Here is a 19,822-nt window from a genome sequence, read left to right as displayed (position 1 = left end):
GTCACAAAACTGCTTTCATCCTAGTTACCCTGAACTGGCCAAGGTGGTGTTGGTGTGCAGAGTTCATATAAGACTCCTCCTATCCTTATGCCAAGACCTTACTCAGCAGGACCCAGTAATGCCCCATACCTGGGTCCCACTTGACCTGGTTCATAGTAGGGTATTCCTGAAAGAGTTGACATCTCTGACATGGTGGCCCACCCCATGCTGTACACACACAAAGAATAATTATTTTGCTTTCTATTGCGTGTGGACAGTTTTTTCCATGTGGTACAGAGCAATTTTTTCCCAACTAGACAGGCCAGAAGCCAGATTTAGATTTTCTACAGGTTTTTGTCAAAGACCTATCCCCTAGCTCCATTGGGATTGAAGCCTTTGCACAAAATACCTTACAGAAGAGACAAAGAGGACATCAAACCTAGAGACCATTAGCCAGAGCTCATCTGCTGATTAGTGATCGAGACAGTAGATAGTGGAAAAGACAGTTTTTCAGGAAGCTGGTTCCCAAAACACAATTTAGGATTTTGATGATCAATAGAAACAACTTGAATTTCATTTGTAATCAGAGAGAAAGCCAGTATAATATTTGGAGCTGATGTGTAATATGCTTGCTACAGCTTAGGAAAGCAGATCTCCATGTTCTGTACCTGCCGTAGCTTGAGAGCGGTTTTCAGTAGCGTCCCTCATATCGAGAGCATTACAGTAATCCAGATGGGTGGTCACAAAGGTGTGGATGATCATGAAAAGATCAAATGCAGATGAAAAAAGAACTACTGGCCACCTAAGCCATATGCTCTCAGAGATCAAGGAGTATCCCTAAATTGCAAATCTTGTTAACAAAGCATGAGCAAACTCCTTCACTAATGGGGCCAGTCACTATCCCACATACCTCCAAACAATTAGTACTCTGTTATCTGGTTTGGCATTAGTCGCAAATCACATTCTTCCAAGCCTCAATCTCTTGTCTCAATTAGGTACAAGGAAATAAAATACCACACTATCTGGGTTAAATGAAAGACACACAGAGCTGCAAGTCGTCTGCATACTGATAGTCTGAGAATCATAGAATATCAGGGTTTGAAGAGACCTCAGGAGTCATCTAGTCCAACCCCCTGCTCAAATAGGACCAACCCCAACTAAATCATTTTGCCCAAATTGTTTAATTATCTTATCAGAGGTACATGTAGAACAAGAGAATTGAGAGAATAAACCCCTTTGGAACACCACATACTGTATGAGAGGTCTCAGTGTGCATGAGCAATTGTGCAACAATACCACCTTCTGGGATCTTTCTGGAAAAAAAGAGGGGGGAGGGAATGGAACCACTCGCATGCAATCCTGTCCATCCCTGCCATAGTCAAGTCAACAAAACATTACAGTCAACTCTATCAAAGATTGCTGGCATATTTAAAGGAGTCAGCGTGGATACCATCACTAAGAAAGGCCACCAAGTCCATTGTAGTCTCTGTACCATACCCCAGTTGTTTGAGAGAGATCAAGGAAACGTGAAGACTCTGGATTATATGAGAACTGCCCTGCACTACCTTCTCAATAACCTTGTAAAAACAGCAGTTTAGAGGCCAGGAATAATTAACAAGGTCAAAGTCCAAGATAGGATTTCTTGAGCAGAGGTCTAATGAAGACTTGTTTGATGGAAGGTGGCATTTTACCATCCTCCTTAAGGTAAGCATTGATTACCAGACCCAGTATCTCCCTGACTGATTTTATTTTCCATGGCAGAAATAGATCCAACTCACAGTTATTTTCCAAAGTTGCTCTAGGATCTCAAGAAGCTAAATTGATTGAAACTGAACCACAGGAACTGTCCCCTCCAGATACAGATTTGCTCCTAACAGAATGGCAACCCACTCTGAGTCCAGTCAAACTAACATGCAAAAAATGATAAGAGTATTTATGACAGTAAACATTTTATGATGTTTCCGTGAGGTGGAAATCTGAATTTACCAAGCTATTTACCAAACTGAAGTATTCCATAGGGTAAAACTTTTTAGGCCTGGTCTACACTAACCCCCCCACTTCGGACTAAGGTACGCAAATTCAGCTACGTTAATAACGTAGCTGAATTCGAAGTACCTTAGTCCGAAGTTACCGCGGTCCAGACGCGGCAGGAAGGCTCTCCCATCGATACTGCGTACTCCGCTCGCCGAGCTGGAGTACCAGCGTCGACAGCGAGCACTTCCGGGATCGATCCGGGGCACTTCCGGGATCGATCCGGGATCGATTTATCGCGTCTTAACCAGACGCGATAAATCGAACTCAGAAAACCGATTGCTTACATCCGGACCCGGATGTAAGTGAAGACGTACCCTTAGATGCTATTATGATAGAGAAGAAAACCCTCACTTCCCCAAGAGCAAAAGACTAAAGTCTTCTATCAGGAAATCTTTTAGTCTTGGAACGCAATGGACCAATACTGGATCTCTTTATGCTGCTCCATATAGTTCATTTGTCACAAGTTAAGGAAACCTTTGAGGATGACATCATATTGGGACAGACTATCCAGAAGCCACTGTACCAGTGTTCAAGAACCACAGATGGTCATAGTGTCCCACTAGACTGCCTGTAGAATGGCCTACCAATTGTACATTATTCTTTTTTTGAAATCACTGATATCAACTCAGGTCTATGTCTCCATGAATGGCATAATGAAATGGGTCCTCTGTCCTGATAAGAACAAACATAAACCCAAACTGATGTGTTGTAAAGTTTAGTCCTGAATATCTCCGATGGCAACTCCACTGCGTCTTGATGCTTTATTCCATTAGTTTTTCCTAAAATGTCATTTAAATTGTCCCCCTGCTGCAAAAATGTTGTTCCTTTTTGTTTTGACAGCGAATAGGAGAATAAATTGCTCTGTCCTCTTTATAATATCCCTCTGCCTATTCGTAGTCTGTCTCTTTTGTCTCTGTATTATTTTAGACTCACCATGCTCAATTCTTTTTTTCACAGGCCTTATTTTCCAAATCTTGTCATTTTTGTTGGTCTCCTCTGAGAACTTGCTACAATTAGTCTCTCTTTTTAAAAATTCTTTTCCAGCTTTGTTTCCCCTTGGTACCTGCTGAGTGTACCCTGCACTCCATCCTCCAAATCACTTTGGGCTAGTGTTAAATACCAAATAGATCCACTAGGATCCCACTCACCCCTGCACACTTGACACATAAATTACTGTTGCTTTTTAAAACATTTTATCTATTTGAGAGAATATAAAATTTCATTATAAATTCATTGAGCCCAAATGTAGGCCCAGTTTACAGAGTGGGATGGGGCACATAAGCTCCAACAGGCTCTATAGCACAGGCTATTCCCATTGCAGTCTAGGAACGCTGGCCTGCGGTATAAGGATGTGAGGAGGGGAATATACCTGCTTTGCAGGCATGAGTTGTGGAGCTTCTCAGGAGACAGGGACGCCACCTAAATAATCTCCCTGTTCCCACCCACGCAGCCCTGTATGTATCAATAACCTCTTCCATCCCCCCTACAGCTGGAGCTGCAGAGGACTTAACAATTACGTCAACCTCTGTGCAGCTCCAGTAGGCAGGGAGAGAGGGGAGTAGCCAAGTCGCCCCCCTTCTCTCTCTGTCTGAGTTCTGTTATAGACCTGTCAGCAAGGGAAATATCTTTGAGACATGGAGGGCCATGCAGTCTTTCCCCAGCTGTTAGTTTGTTAGGGACAAACCATCTCCACTCCCCGTGAGTGGGACAACAAGGAAGAGCTGCCTATACTCTGCTCCCTGACATTTCCCAGAGCCTGAATGCCACATATGGCACTCAGGCTGAGCGGAGTCAGAGACTCCACCTTTGGGAAGGGGAACACATGCTACCCCTCCCGCAAGATCTGCTTTCACAGCTGGTCAACCCAGGCAGGATGAGGAGCTCCTGCAGCTTTGACGTGGTAGAAGCTGCTGGGTGCAGACTGGGTCCCATTCTTTATAACAACACACCTTTAGGACATCAAAAATGTTGTTACGCTAATGAGAGGTTCTGGTAATGAAAATGGAATGTATGCTGTATTGTTTGAAATGGACATAGTAAAGGAAAGTCCAAAAAGGTCATATGACCCTACCTAAAATCTGTAGCCAACCACATTTCTCCTACGTCTGGCCACAAGACTTTTGGGTAATCCTGTAAAATACACCCATGTTTAAATACTCTGGAAAGAAATAGGATGTTTGTTTATGATGTGCAGATCATGGTGCTTTCATCATGTCACAGTCATTCATGATCTGACCTTGGCAGAATGAGCATGACCCTCCTTTTCTGTTTTGTCTTGGTTTTTTTTTTTTCCTTTTTGTTATTTTCCTTCCCCCTATTCCAGTGTAAGATTTATGGGAAATATTCTGGGGACTACTTTACTGAAGCTTTAGGCACTCTCTGCTTTCCACAGATGTTATTAAATATCACTTCTGATAAAAGAATCACATCAACTCTCCAAAAGTGAGGTTTGGATAATCAGGAAATCCTGGGTTGACTCCCAGGTTATAGAGCAGGTAGAGCTGAGGAAAGGGAGACGAAGGAATGGGAGTGAGCCAAGGAAGTGAGCCATTTTGCAGAGAGTCCAATCCAAGGAGATGTTAAGTGTCCTCAAATACCACGGAAGTCAATGAGAATTGAGGATGCCCGCAGTTTGCAGCTGGCTCTCAGCACCTTAGACTAGAGGGTCAGGCCCTAAATCAGCCTAGCTAAAGTGCCTGAATGGGGAGTCGGTGATGCTCTGTGATTGGCAGAAAAGTAGCACAACACCAACCAGTTCTGACCCAGACACCAGTTCTGATGCTGGGAGCAGGAATAGTCTGTGATGCATTCCCAGCTTGCCAGTTGGAAAATCCCGTGTCAGACCTGCCAGTGTTTTTGCTTCCCTAGCTCCACACCCAAAAGGCTTTGGAGCTGACAAAACTATGTTTCACAGCACTTCTGTACACTGCATACAGACTCTTCCAAGTGGGCCCAGAAGAGTGGTGATGTGAGCAAGTCTAGTACATGGTACGGCCAATCGGCAAATGAAAGTGTTGGATCAGGCATGTGTTGGGTGTAGTGCCAAAATAGCACCACCTGTGGTAGGACATTTTCTGATAGATAAAATGGAAGTGTAACATCACCAGTTTTGACCTTTGCATCAGTAAGAACATGGCAGTTAATTTCAGAGAGAGAAGGTGAACATTTTAGTGTATTTCCAATGGAAAAATGTATAAGAAAAAGAGGAAATTTATAAACAAGGACTAAGGGAGAACAATAAAAACTATGAAGATTGCACAAGTATGGAAACAGAAAAGCTGTCACGCTTGTGAAAGCAAGCAGAAAATGTCTGTTAGCTGCTTAGAAATAGGAAAAAAGAGAAAGAGGATGATTTACATCCTGCAAGAAAACAATAGACTTTTTCTACACACTGGAACTGAAATTGTATCACGTGTTTGCCTTACATGCAGTTGGGCTCACTTTTTTAGGCCCTAGTTTCTGTGATCTTGTGGAGAGTCCAAGGTCCCTGTTGTGATGTGTGCAGGAATTCTGAACACATGTAGGGTGAGATTGTGACTGGCCCTTGCCTGGGTGTTCAGTAGGAGGAAGGAGTCAGGAGTCACTTCATCCTTCTCCCTCTTCTCACACAGCCCATGTAAGGGCCACCAACGGTTGCAATCATTGCATTCAGGGCAGTGTTGAAACGTGCAGTCTGGCCCTTGCATTATAATCCTTTCAGGCTAGGGACCTTGACGTATCCACCTATAAATCACCATGCTCACCAGGGATGATATAGCAGTAGTAAGCCTGCCCAACATGGCTGTAGTTCTGTCCCTAAAAAAGTGCAAGAGATGTACAGGTATGCGTTTTATAAGCATGCACCTGAAGGCCTGGTTCTCCTCTCTGATCAGTTTTACCCAGTGTAACTCCATTATCTTCACAGATGTGAGAGGAGAATTAGGCCCTGAATTTTTAAGACTATGTGCACGGAATATGAAACAAACACCTGAAATCTCCAGAGAAAGTCACCGTACGACTTGAGTTCCTTGTGCCTAGAACTGGCGTCTCATCTTTATGAATTGTTTAAACAAAACTATATAATAGTTCTTAGGCTCCCAGTGACCCACCCACTCCTCAAAAAGCCTGTGGTTGTAACCCATCACACAACTATAGCAAGCATAGGGTTGCAGGAAAGGAGAGGACAGAGGCTTATGGAAAGAGAGAGAGTAAGGGACTAGGGGATGCTATCGGAGGGATGCAGAGAAAGAGAGGACTCCAAAGGCTATTGAAGGGGAAAAGAAGGAGAAATGCTCACATTCCAAGAGACAGCTACACTGAATCTCTAAACCTTAAAGGTTTCCCCAGCACTATCACCAAGTGACCTTTTGGAATCTATTTATGCTAAAAACTATAAACTTATTTCACCCAGATACTGGGGAAAGACTGAATGGCTTATTCTGGCTCTGTGGAGGGTATGAAATGTATCGTAGAACACGAGCAATCTGAAGCCCCACTTGTCACCAGTCATTTAAGGATATTTCAGTTCTTGCTAAAATTTTGATTAAGAATTGCATTCTGATAGAGCATTTTAACAACTAGAAAACTAAATACAGGCTAGAAATGTGAGCTTATTAGGAATGTTTGCCAGTATGAAGATTCAGCTCTGGGACTAAATGTATCCCTAGTGTAACTTCACTGAAGTCAATGGTTTTTATAAAAAAAATCTTGTTGTCTTTATCTTAATATGAAGGGAAATAAAAGGACTTAAAAAAAAAGGCAAATTCCATCTAGTGGAATTAGAAAGGCTAATGTAGGGTAATACCATAATTACTGGTATTGCCGGTCTGCAGAAAACTGGAGGTGGAAAGAGCTACGGTGAATAGAATATATTCAAACTGGTTGCTTTTTCTGGATTTTAGCTCACTATTGCAAATTAGCAAGAAGAAATTAAACCTCAGAGTGAATAAACAAAGAAACCAGCTTGCTTCTGCTCCCACTTCATGTAGGAAAAACAGACATTTTCCTCTGGATGTATGTGTAGAATTCTGATTGATATCTATCAAAGTTACCTATGCACATTGAGAGGACAGCACACCAAAAGCTGTCCTCCTGTTTTCATGTGCATCTATGCTATTTTCTTGTTTTCCCTCTTTAAACCTCTAAACTATTATTTTAGTTATAACAGGGCAAGTGTGCTGTTTACTAAATTGGTCCCTTCTAAAAGAACACATAATGTAAATCCAGTTATCACTGTTATGCTACAAGTGAATTAACCTTTGGAACACTGACTTTTTTCCAAACTATTATTAAACTGACTCCTTATAGCAAAATAGATACAGTTATAAGATAAGCTTTCAGTTAACAAAAATATGTTTTGCATAAATTAGTACCTCAACCACTCCATAGCATTATGCTGAACAAGTAGTTAAATAATAAACTATACATCTTAAAATGTTTGCTTCATTTCTAATTCTTGCTTTCAACAATTGACAAACCTAAGTTATGGTTAAGTAAGTATGTTCTTTTTAAAATAGCTAATAATTAATCTGTAAATGACTGCAATGTTGTTAATAGGAAGATTATTTACATAAGGCCTACAGAGTTCTAGGCAATTTGTAAAGACATTTTTGAAGCATTTTTCATCTGAATTTCTGCTTGATTTGAATGATGATGTCATCACCATCAGCCCATTATTCACCAAATCCTGCTAAAATTCCAGGATAATGTACAGGATATGAAACTCTGAATAGAATAGACTAGAATAGAATAATTGGACTAATAGTTCAAAAATTGGTTGAGTGTCAATTTATAGAATTATAATAAACTCTATAAGTGACTGTGTCCAAGGATGAAATTTTGCTGTGTTATGTCCTAATTTGATAAGATATTTAATTTAATATTGCTTGAATGAGTTAAAGGTATGAGGCTGGGATCCACGGGAACAACGCATTTCCATAATCATTTTTGGAAAATGCTAGATGTTATCATTTGACTTGCTGGATTTCTCAATTTCATTATTAGTCTGTATCTTGTAACTAGAAAATAATAAGCATTAGTTTGTTTCACTCTCAATTCCCCTGGCCTCCCCCAAACACAACCAAACAGAAATGTCTTTCCTCACTCTATCCCCTCCCTGGTGTTGCTCTTATTAGTCAAATCTAAAATGAGTTCATGGTCCTGTATTGATTTCAGTGGGGCTCTAAATGCATGCAGCAGCAACACACACACACCCGCCGCCTACTACACAACGCAGGACCAGAGCCTTTATATGTAAGATCTTCGGGGAAGGGGCTACATCCTTTAATTTGTTGTGTGACATGCCCAGCTCACTTTTGGCCATTGTAAAAGGTAGAAATAATAATCCTGCAAGCTTGTTTTGTTATGTACAAAAAAAAAAATGTCAGAAGTGCCTTTGACAAATGCAGGAAGCAGGAGTCCTGCAATATCACTTAGCACTGTCTTGCTGCAAAGCTTTTTAGCTTCAAAATCCTATTTCTTCAACACAAAATGTTGGAATTTACTGATGGGTTTAATACAATGAAAAGGAGATTAAAACATCCAAAATTGGGGGTGGGGTCAGGTTTGGGGCTCTTTAATACAAGGTTTCTTTTAGTTGAGATGTAACTACAGCTTGTTCATCTCATACTAACACTAAGTGGAACATGAGCTAAGTACTGATAAAAATGAAAAGTTACTCAAAAATCTGCTCTGACTCTGGGATAGTCACTGTTCAGACACTCTTGGTCAATCCTGTGCAGAACATAGTCTGGTAAATTCTCCAGTACAGTAGTGCACAATAGTCAAATACAGCATGTTTTACATTGTTAGATATCCATTCTCTGAACATGAACATAATCTGCTAGCCATATAGGAAGGAGGAAAAGGAGAAAGGAGCAATGCCAGCAGCTCTGGAAGGGCAGCACAAGGCCCTGAGAACTAACTGTCTTACCGGTGGAGCTCTAACTGGAAGAGATTTCCCAAAAAAAGTCTCGGGGCCAAGACCTCTGTTTCAGTTTCCCCAAAGGGTAATAATGCCTCTCCACACTTGTAACTAGCTCGGTGTTCTACGTATGGAAAAATGTGATACCTGAGCACAGTATTGTTACATTGCATTTTGTGAAATGAAAAGTGAAGGGGGCTAGGTGTTGGTATCACTATTTGTCATAGCTGGGGAAAGAACTACTAATATGATGCTATAATTAGTTAGAAATCATCTAATCTGGAGCCTTGCTGAATGTAGACTAAGGCCCTTAGCTGTTCCAGCTCACTTTTGTGTGATGAGTGAGGATGGTCTGATCTCTTCTATAAAAGGGGCCCAATTCTGTGAGGTTAGTTTGTCTTCTTGTACCAAGCTTCCACTTCTTTTAGAACTAGTAAGGGCTATTTTCCCATGTCAATACATATTGTCTGTGCTAATCGGCAGCATGCCCTAAAATTCACCTGTCCCACTGTGTGGATCGTTTCTGCTCTCTGCCTGTTTTTCAGATTGGGAGTTAAATACATACGCTCTTTCCCGCACAGTGTGATCAAGTGTGTTTTTTTCCCTCTTCCTTTTAACATTGAACTCCCCGCCTCTCTCTTCCTCCCTCCCCCCCCCCCCCCTTTCCTTTAGTTTGGCTCTTTCTGAAGGCTATACAAGAAGAATCAGTTTGATTCATGTGGGATCTAATGTTCCTTGTTTTACAGATGGATGTAAAAAAACAAACAAAAAACAAAATAACCTATCATTTTAAAGGTTCTTTCATGAAGTTTGTATTTTCTGTTTTCCAGGGAGCCTTTACTTTCCATGGGAGTATGATAGACATGCCATTACTGAAGCAGGCACAGAACATTGTTACGCTTGCCACAGCCATCAAGAAAAAATGATCTGTTAAATGAAGCTCTCACCATGACTGCAGAGAAGCAGTTTTAAAGAACGACTTTGGGAAAATGTAAATACATCAGAGTTAAGCAGAACTCCATTTACATTTCCGCAGATCTGACATAATTTTTCTTGCCAGACTTGCTAATTACCACGGCTATGTATGATTTAAATTAGTGCTCGCTCCAGTGCAGCCCAGTGTGCTCGTCCTCCTGGATCCTGGAGTGAAGTCATATTGCTGGGTATATGACATCACAATAACGATTACAAACACAGCCTTATGACTTCACTGGGGGACAGCAGCAACATCTGGGCTGGGATGAAAACAAGCTCTTCTAAAATAACAAATGAAACAAAAATCAGGTCAAATGCTTCTGTTTTGTCTGTGCTTTTCCCCGCCCCCATGATATTTGCGGCAGAGTAGAAGTCCTCTTTCGAAGGGCAAATTCATGCATAATTATTAAATAGGTGACACCTTAAAGATAATTAATTAATTCATTAATTATCTTTAAGGTGCCACCGGACTCCTTGTTTTTATTAACTAGTTGAAATTGTTGTTATGAAAATCATTTAATCTCTGTGTGGGCTTTTCCCCCCTCCTATAAATGTACAACAGTAATTAAAAAATTAATGTACCATTATGCGAGACTCTTGGTTTCTTTTTTTAAGTGGTTGCTATTCAGACCATTTCCTCCTGGAAACGTAAAGACCGGGATGGGTTGGACGGCAATAAACGTGTAGAGTTTTCGAGGACACAATGCAGCAGAACTTGTGCATATGGTCTAGAGTCAGATTTGCATCACATTAGAGATACTGCTACAGGTCATATGGGCCGTGTGGTTAACGGGCTTAGCAAAGCTGTTTTGAAGAGGTTAACCCAGCTTGTAGTAAGGGTAAATAAACATAACAACCAGCCATTGTTCTCTATTCAGCATGTACTCTTATATCGACGGCTAAAGGGTATTGAAGCTGCAGAGGATCAACTTGTGGTTGCCAGAGGACGCCAATGAAGTTTGAAACACCAACAATCAGAGATTTTGTTTCTGTTCCTCATTAAATCATGAGCTTTTGTGTTCGGACTATGAACGACTGTTCTTTAAGAAATTACCAGAATGGGAAGTTTTAAACTATGCACCACCCTTTTCATGACCTACACAGCAGCAATGCTGCTGCACTTAGACAAACACCGCGGGGAAGGCTGTTCTGTTTATTTAAATTTGTAAATAGAAAACAGTTGTTTTTAGTTTCATTTTTCACCGCCTCCATCGCCCGTTTACTGCTGGAGCGGGCGGGCACCGTTGCTTTTTCCTCCCAGATGCTCGGGTTTTTTTCCTTCCCTAGGACTGGGCAGCTTTCCCCCCCTGCGCTAGAAACATGTTTTTAATGTGGTGTTGGTGTTTAAGCGACTGTCTCAGGGCGGTGCAAGCGCACGAGGGCAAAGCCCAGCCGGAGAGCGGCTCTGATCGCTGCAGCCCCCAGCCCGTGCCGGGGGCGCCTGAGCCGGGCAGGAGCAGCGGACAGAGGCGGAAATGCTGGAACCAGCCCAGTCCGCTGTCTAAGCGCCCCGCCTCCCTGCGATCCGGCCTGAGCGGGGTAGGGGCGCGCCAGGCCCGGGCCGGGGGGATCTGGGGCGCTGCAGCCCGGAAGCGGGAGCAGCCCCAGGGCAGCGCCCTGCTGGGGACACGCTGCTTAGATGAAGGCAGCCAAGCTGCCCCCGCCCCGCTCGTAGCCTCCCCTCCAAACCCTGCCGGGACCAGGGAGCCCAAAGCCCCCCGGAGCCGGCTCAGCCCCCAGCCGCTGCGCTGCGATCCTTGGCCTCGCGGGAAATAACCCGGCTCCTCCCGGAGCGCCTCGCCCGCTTCCCCGAGCTCTGAGCGCTGCGGGCCCAGCCCGGGAGCTGCTGCGCCGGGGCAGCGCTGGGGCCCCGCTCCTAGTCCCCAGCCACGGCTCAGTGCAGCCGCGGAGCTCCACGCTCTGCACCGGGCCTGCCTCGGGCTCCTACTAAAACCCTCCTGGCGGCCGGGCTTGTCCCCGGCCAGCCCCGCGGCTCGGGCCGGTTCTCCGGGGTTGGGGTTGGCCTTGGCCTGGGCCACAATGGACTAAAACCCGGAAGAAGCCCCAGGCACAAGCCGGGCTGTGCGGAGAGTACCGGGTAGCGGCTCGCCCCGTCCCCCCTCCCCCGCTGGGCTGGCTCAGGCCAGGCTGAGACACGGGCAGTGGCTGGAGCCCGGGGCTGGAATCGCTGCAGAACAAGTCCCGGTGCGCGCGGAAAGGGGCTGCAGGTGCCGGGGCTGCTGTTCTGCAGCCAGCCGCCCGCAGGGAGCGATCAAGCCCGACCTGCTTAGGGAGGGAGGCGAGAAAACCACAGCGACCTCCCCGCTCCTGCGTGGGGCAGGCTGGAGGGAAAGATCCTGGCCCTGGGCAGATGAAGGGACACAGAGACCTGCCAGTGACACAGCCCCTCGTGTTGCAGGGCCCGGGAGCTGCCTGGGGTGACAGAGCCAGTCCAGAGGCTTGGGGAGCTGCTGGTGGCGAGCTGGCTGGGGATGGTAACGACTGGCTGGGGGTGGCAAAGTGCAGGACCTGGGCGCTGGCTGGGAGGTGATAGAGCCAGTCCAGGGGATGGGCAACTTCAGGCCAGGGAGGTGGCTGGGGGGTTAGAGCCAGGCCAGGAGAACGGGCAGCTGCAAGCCAGGGCACTGGCTGGGGCGATAGAGCCAGGCCAGGGGAGAGGGAGCTGGTGGCTAGTCCCTCTCCTGGCTCTGAGCCCCGGGCTCTGACACTCCCCGTTCCATGCAGACTCGCCCTTTTCCCGCTAACCCCCCTAACCTGACGCCTCGCCCCACGCCCGGCCGCTCTGCAATGGCTGCAGCCCCGGGGCGCACAGGGCCGGCGGAGCTGGGCAGAGCCGCAAGGGGCCCGGAGCCCTCGCAGCGAGCTGCAGCCCGCGGGTCAGAGCCCGAGCAAAGCCGCGCCCAGCTGCCCCGGGCTAATCGCGCCCCCTGCGGAGAGGGGCGGCGTTGGGCAGGGAGGGAGGCGCTGGTTTGGGCTGAACAGCAAAGGCCGCTTCCCCGCCTGGCGGGATTTCATCCCCTACTTGGTGCGGGCTGATCTATTACCGCGCCAGGCGCTGGAGGCTAATCTGATTAATTAAAGACTACCTGCTTCGAGTCCGCGGAGCAGCCCCCTCTGTTATTAATTCTTGGATGACTAAATTATGGGTAATACTATTAAAACATTATCCAAACTAATGAGAAACAATTACTTAGAAAATGAGCTGGGACAAGATTGAGCGGCGGACATTGGCGGTTATCCCCGCAGATTACTTGAATAAATCATCAGGTGCAATGCGAGGCGGGCTGCAAAGCCCTGGCCCAGGAAAATGAAAAGGAGAGATTTTTTATCGGTTTGCATAATTTTTTCATTAATCTCAATAGGACCCGTGTGGTGCAGATTGTTTTATTCCCTTAACACCTCGCCTGGGGGGAGGGGGAGATCAAACTAATGGCTTCATTGTTTTACTGAAGGCTTAATGACAATCTGTGACAACCTCATTTTGTTGTACGGAGGCGCCTATCGATACACTCGGGCACTAAGCGAGGTGGCCGGGGAGCCCGGCTGGTGGTGGGCTTGGGTGAGACAGGTCAGGGCGTTTGGAAACACCCCACGCCCGCCGCCTCTAAGCCCTGCAAGTACATCGCGCTCCCAAGCGCTTCCCCCCTAACTTCTTCAGCCAACCCATCGGCCCAGCTGCGGCTGTTTAGCCACCATCCACTTGTACTGCAGCTGCTTGGTTTAGTAACTTCATTTCATGCCACGTTTCCAGAGAACTAAACGATGCAAATCTTTACATTTCTTCCCGCTGGCGGCTGCATACTGATTGCCGTCGGGGAGCTGCGGAGTTTGTTTCCCCCCGACAGGAAAATCCGGCTCCCAGTTCGCTTTTTAAGGGTTTTTCTCCTTATAGAAAATCCGCTTTGATTTCTCTCGGGTTACTTTAGGAAGCGTTAAGTGTTTTCCGTTTTTCTTCCTTCACTTCTTTTTGCCTTGCGCTCGGAAGGCAAGTGATGAAACAAAACAGATGATAAGATTAGCAGCGGGATTTTGTGCATATTAATGACAGTAAAGGGCACCTAATGGGTTTGTAATTGCCGAGCGCTTGGGCTCGGGACTGGGAACCGCAGCCCTGCCTCAGCAAACCCCCCTGCGAGGTTTTCACGTTGGAATTAGGGGGGAAGTGAACCAGTAACTACCAGCGCCCCGCGCTGAAAGGCGAAAGCGCTTCTCTGTCCCTCTCTCCGCGCTCTGGTTTAAAGGGGGAAACGGACAAACCGGGGAGTAAATTACTTTCCAACTCCTGAACGCTACTGCGCAGTTTGCTTTTTTACGTGCTAGCAATGAGCAGGGCGTTTGCGGCTGAACCACCAGCCAAAGGCTGGGGGAAGGGGAGCCCGGGAGGCGAGGGGGAAGCAGCTTGTAAGGTTTTCACAAAGCAGAAACGCTTCTTCTCCCAAGCTGCCGGGTGACATTTGAAGGGGATTTTTTGACCCCTTAAAAGGAGCGTTTGGGTTCCTTCCCCAGCACACCCCCAACGGGCCTCTGCGCAAGGGGCTGCCTGGCGGGAACCCCAAACCCCTTCCACGCGCGGCGTGGGCTCTGTGACCCCGACGCGGAACCTGGCAGCGCTTTAACGCGCATTAGCGATGCCGCTCCGGCGCCGGCGCCCCTTTGCCGGCTGTTCTAACCCAGCGCTCCGCACGGGGCCTGAGCTCACGCCCGCGCGTTGGTGTTTGGCCTTTGAACGCCGCTTTTCGCGGGGCTCACTCTGGAAAGTCCCTCGATCGGAGCAACAAACCCAAAGGCCTTCGGATCTTAACTTTCTCCCGGGTCCTCGCAGTGGGGAATACCTGGGCCGGGCTGAAACGGGGCTTTGGAAACTCTGACAAGCCAATAACAGGGGATAGGTGCTCCTGGGGCGCTCACTGCCTGGGCAGACACTTCTCATTGTGTCCTGGCCCATCCGATCGCGGCACAGCCCGGGGTTTCTCCCGCACCCCGCTGCCGCTGGGATGGGTCAGAGCCTGTTGAAGATTCGGTCGAATATTTTAGGGGCCGGGCAAAAACAGCTGTTCGGAGGCTGGAGAAACAGCTCCGGTTTGGTTCCGTGTTCCCCCGCCCCCCAGGAACACATGGTCCTGGTGCACCCATAAGGTGTGATGGGGACAAACCGGAAAGCAAACGAATCAAGTTGCTAATGCCCACGTCTGGCCTGTGGGTCGGTCTAATCGGGCCAGGGACCGGTTCAGGAATTGCCAGCTGGGGAAGCCAGCCTGGACTTTGTGAAGTCAGACAGCTGGGGCTGGAGCCCAGGGAAGGGGTAATTCCAGACCCAGGCACTGCGCTGAAAGGGAACAGGGAGAGCAAGCTGCTTTTTAAGGGACAGAAGGAAGCAGTAGCTCCCAGATGTGACGTAGGGGGAGGTTGGTTGGATTGGGAGGAGGCCGGTTTTTAGTAGAGCTTCCTCCCTGGGTAGGCAAAGACCAGAGGCCTTGTTGGTCAAGGCGTGTTGCCTTTGGCTGGGGTAGGTGGGCAGTAGGAGGCTGAATATTTTTTTTGTGACAATCAGAACAAGGGACACCCCCCCCCCCAAGAATTCAAACACTGGTAGCTACACACCCTGGCCCGCTGGCCAGCACCTGAGCTTGCCTGTGCACTAAGGACTGGTGCCAACCTGTGAAAAGCAGAAGGCCTTAGGGCAAGAGGGCAGGTGGGGTTGGCACTGCCTTGGCTCCCCTTCTCCTGGGCCAAGACCCTCCCTGGGCAAAGTCTAGCGCAGTGAGTCTCAACCTCTGTACGCTCAGGGCCCATTTGTCAAACCCTGATGGCCTGTCACAAACCAGGAAATAGCTTGAGTGAAAAACCATCTGGCTTACTAACCATTTCTCACCCACACTTTCTAATCACCACATGAAGGTGATAAGTACTAAAATAAATACACCCTGTGTACCACAGCAGCAGATCCCAGGGCTCCTGTCCCCATTCGAGGTGTTGTAATCTGCAGGGCTGCTGAGATTTGGCCTGGCCCAGCCATCTGGCACACGAGGCTCACAGCCCCACTCACTCAAATTTGGTGCGCCCAGCCCCCGGCATCATTACAGGGGGCAGTTGGGCCAGACCGGAGCAGCGCTGCGACCCTGTGCACAAGGTCACAAGGCCTGGAGCTGAGCCCAGCCAGCCCCTCAGGAGGTGCCTTTATGGTGTGAGTGCAGGGCGGGCTCTGAAAGGTCCCACTAGGCCTCCAACCCACCCTCAGGGACTGGACCCAACCTCCCCAGGTCTCCCATGCAACCCTTTGACACATTTTGGGGATCCAATTTTGGGTCATGGGTTGAGAAGCCCGGGGCTCCAGGCTCTGCAACAGAACTGTCCTGCACACAAATTCATCCCCAGTGACGTGAAGATGCCAGCTTTAGAGAGAGGCTGCCTCCACAGGGGAAAGGGCCGAGTAACTGGAGTCTAGGACCGATGGGTCCCTGCTAGCCAGAGTCTCTGGCAAATCTGTTTCAGGAGCCCAGGAGTTAGTGGAAGGGCTCTTTAGGCCACCCCGCTCCCATGCAGGCTTGATACCAACAGCACATTTCTGTGCCTGGCCACTCTAGTGGCAGGATGAGAACTATGGTGTGGGGCAGCTGTACCGTTTTAAACAGAGATGTTCAGGTTGCTGCTGGCTTTCTAGTGTGCCGGCTTGTGTCTGTGTGTCTGTTGGTCTGTCTGACTGTAATGGTGGCAGATCAAAGGCTGCCCCATGTCCCGTGGAGCCCAGGACAATCCCACCCCTTTGTCTGCTGTTGCTAGGAGTCCAGGAAACTAAGAGAAAGTGTAAGGAGCATGTTAATCAGACTCGTTACAGTACAACAATAACGTCTCTCTCTGACAGCCAGCCCAGAGCCCCCAAATGCCCCCGTCAGGCACTGGGACCAGCGGCACCTGCCCTGGAGAGGCCAACCTGTGCAGAGCACCGTGATTTGCTCAGGGCTGTCACACTCACGCCTCTCCCCTCCCCAACGGTGATCACTCTGTCCCCATTCCCCACAGCAGATGCCAAGCGGCAGCCTGAAAGTGCCAGGCTCTCTTCCACAGGTCAACCTAACCACTCAGCATCGCCTCTGCGTTCAGCTTGTGGGGCCTTTCCCTGGGTGAAGGGGAAGAGCTGGAAGGTTCCCCCTTAGCCTCAGTGCCAGAAGAGGGTGTAACACTTAGCATTTGAGTGAACTTTCCGGAGGGAGCAGCAATTTCAGAGTCTGCGGAGGGGAGAGAACCAGTGCTGAAATGCCCCTTCGGTTTGTCATGTTCCAAAGCCAAAGGAATTCTGCTAGTAATGAAAATAATGCAGTTTTACTCACACTAGTGTCCTTCGAAATGCAAAATGCTCTGTGATAGTATCATGGGGCCCCATCTGGGTTCGGGGCCTGTAGGCACTCCTGGAATACAGCACTGCTGCTGCCAATAGTAAGACTGTTAGATCAAACGCTAGTCAGCAGCTCCCAAAGTAAAGCTTGCCTCCAGGTCACACATAGCTACAATACCTGGATAACACCTTACAATGACCTAGGCTACATTTATTAAGTGTGGTAAACTAACACTGCCAACCAGAACAACCTTGATTTTTGACTGCTTGTTTTGTGGGCTTTAGTTTGGGAGCATTTTGGCCCAAGGCTTTTATGTTTGTGCAGCACCTAGCAACAAACAACAATAATACCTGTACCTGTGCTTGTGGTATTTAAGGCCACAGATCAGATTCATGCAGCGGTGAGGATGCAAATGTCTGCATACATCTTTGGTTCTATTCTGATTACCAAGTTTTGTCGGAAAGACCGCCATGACTTAGAGCTCTGATACATGCAACTTCATATGGAAATAGTCCCTGAGGAAGAGGTAACCCTCTGCTTAATTGAGGAGGAGAGGCAGGGTCTGGGGAAAGATATTTTTAAAAAGTTATATGTGGTTGTAAAATCACTTCCCAGCATGCTCAAAGACATTTATTAGCAGTCTTATGAAATCCCACCCCTTTTGTGACATCATTCGAGGGAAGGGAGTGAGAAGAATTCTCTCTACCCACCCTGCGGGGCTGAGAGCTGCCAAAGGGACAGTTTGCACAACAGAGATCCAGCCAGTGGTTCTCAGCCGGGGTATGCATTCCCCTACAGGTACATAGAGGTCTTCGAGGGGGTACATCAACTCATCTACATCAGTGTTTCTCAGCTGGGAGATCGCAACCCCAAGGGGGGTATGGGATGGGTTTAGGGGGGTCGCAAGTGCAAGGCCGGTGTTAGGGGTGGCTAGCAGAGCAATTGCCTGGGACCCCCATGCCACAGGAGGCCCCACAAAGCTAAGTTACATGCTTCAGCCCTGGACGTTGGGACTCGGGCTTCAGACTCCTGAAAGGGGACACTAGCCTGCAGAAATATCACACCCATGGTCCAGCACTTGTGAGCTGCATTAGAACTAGCACCAGTGTGTCCCTAGTGTAATTCAGCTCCGGCATTTGCAGCCCCACGTCATCGTTAGCTGTGGGCAAATTCATTTAGTGCTTTACTGTCTTTCTTGGGAAAAATACCCTACATTCAATGCAAAACCTATTCATGTAATACTAGGGTTTTACAATGCCAATTAAAAGCCAAGAAATCTGAAAGCTAGAGCTGCCACAAGGTGCATTCACTTCATGTTGCATGAAGAGAAGCTGTTTTTTCTTTGTTTTGTATTTAATAGATACCAAATGCGCATAGACACCCAGACCCTCAGAGCAATGGCAGAGGACACACTAACTTCAGTCATAAACACATACATGTCCCCTACACTATGTACTTAGTAGATGGTTACAGCTTCTGGTCTATTATGGGTTTTAACAATGTGTGTACGTCAGAGTGGAAACACGAGGGATGTGGGTATATAGGGAAGCATATGGGGGGGCAGGTATGACTGTATTGATGGGGTGCAGAGGTGCTGGACCAATTTGCACAGTGAGGGTGCTGAGAACCATTGAACCAAACCGTAAACCCTCTATATGATGGAAACCACTTCATGACCGGGGGTGCAGCAGCACCCTCGGCAACCCTAGTTCCAGCACCTATGATGGAGTGTGCAGGTTTATGGGGGTATGCAGGGAGAGGAAAGCTTTCTGGGGGAAACTCCATTTGCTGGAGATGTACAGGCCAGTCTGCTCTGGCTCCCTTCTTACAGGCATGTGCGTGTGCTTGTTTTTGTAAGTTAACATTTCCTTTGAGGGGGGAGAGGCACATAAGCTTCTTTTGATTGCCTCCTCGGCTATAAGTTACCCCACATTGGGCTAGATTTGTCCTTGGAAGTAAGCACAATTGAGAGCAGGGCTGAGGGGACGGGGAGAGGGGGCCCCAAGGCCCTTGCCCGGTGTATTGAACCTGAGCAGGAGGCCTCCGCTGTGCCCCAAGAGCTGATGAGCACAGACAACAACAACTCCACAATAGGGATTGTTACATCGCACTGACTGTTTTTGCAGCTGCACTTTAGGCATTTCCCCCAACCCCCAACAACTACATTATTTCATGTAAGAATGTTGTTTGAAAAAATACACCAACGCTGGCGCTCCTTGCACAACAAGTCTGCCAGCAGCAGCACTGAAATCATTTCAGGCCCTTTTAACATTAATTTATTCATTTACACTTACAAGTTTGTGGCTCTCAATAACCATATGTGCAGCTGCACAAATTGCATCTCACTCGGAGGACACTGCATGCCGTGGTTTGTTTCAGTTAGCACAGCTGGGAAGATAGGTCCAAAACACACAGGTGGCATTTCAGCCCAAACCTATTTTCTTTGCATCCCCCAAATTCCCAGTGAAGTTTCAGGAGGAGCCGACAGAGCTAAGTGGGCACCAGTTTCCCACTTGTCCAGCAAACTAGCTAAGCTTTTCTCTTTGGGTACTTGCAATTCAGTCCACAGCATGAAAGT

The 19,822-nt window shown here is 47.6% G+C and overlaps 1 protein-coding gene across 1 annotated transcript in view; it reads left to right on the top strand.

Moving 5' to 3' along the window:
• Positions 1-10,474, top strand: part of CLYBL (citramalyl-CoA lyase) — a 247,727-nt gene extending 237,253 nt beyond the window's left edge. Inside the window, exon 8 of the mRNA XM_065409542.1 lies at positions 9,745-10,474. Coding sequence (XP_065265614.1) covers positions 9,745-9,840 — 96 coding nt within the window. The 3' untranslated portion in view covers positions 9,841-10,474. The remainder of the gene's footprint in view (positions 1-9,744) is intronic.
• The last annotated feature ends 9,348 nt before the right edge of the window (positions 10,475-19,822 follow it).

Source organism: Emys orbicularis, chromosome 1 (assembly GCF_028017835.1).
Source record: "Emys orbicularis isolate rEmyOrb1 chromosome 1, rEmyOrb1.hap1, whole genome shotgun sequence".
NCBI lineage: Eukaryota > Metazoa > Chordata > Testudines > Emydidae > Emys > Emys orbicularis.
The sequence above is the reverse complement of the archived record's forward strand: the minus strand, read 5'-3'. Positions and strand labels throughout refer to the sequence as shown.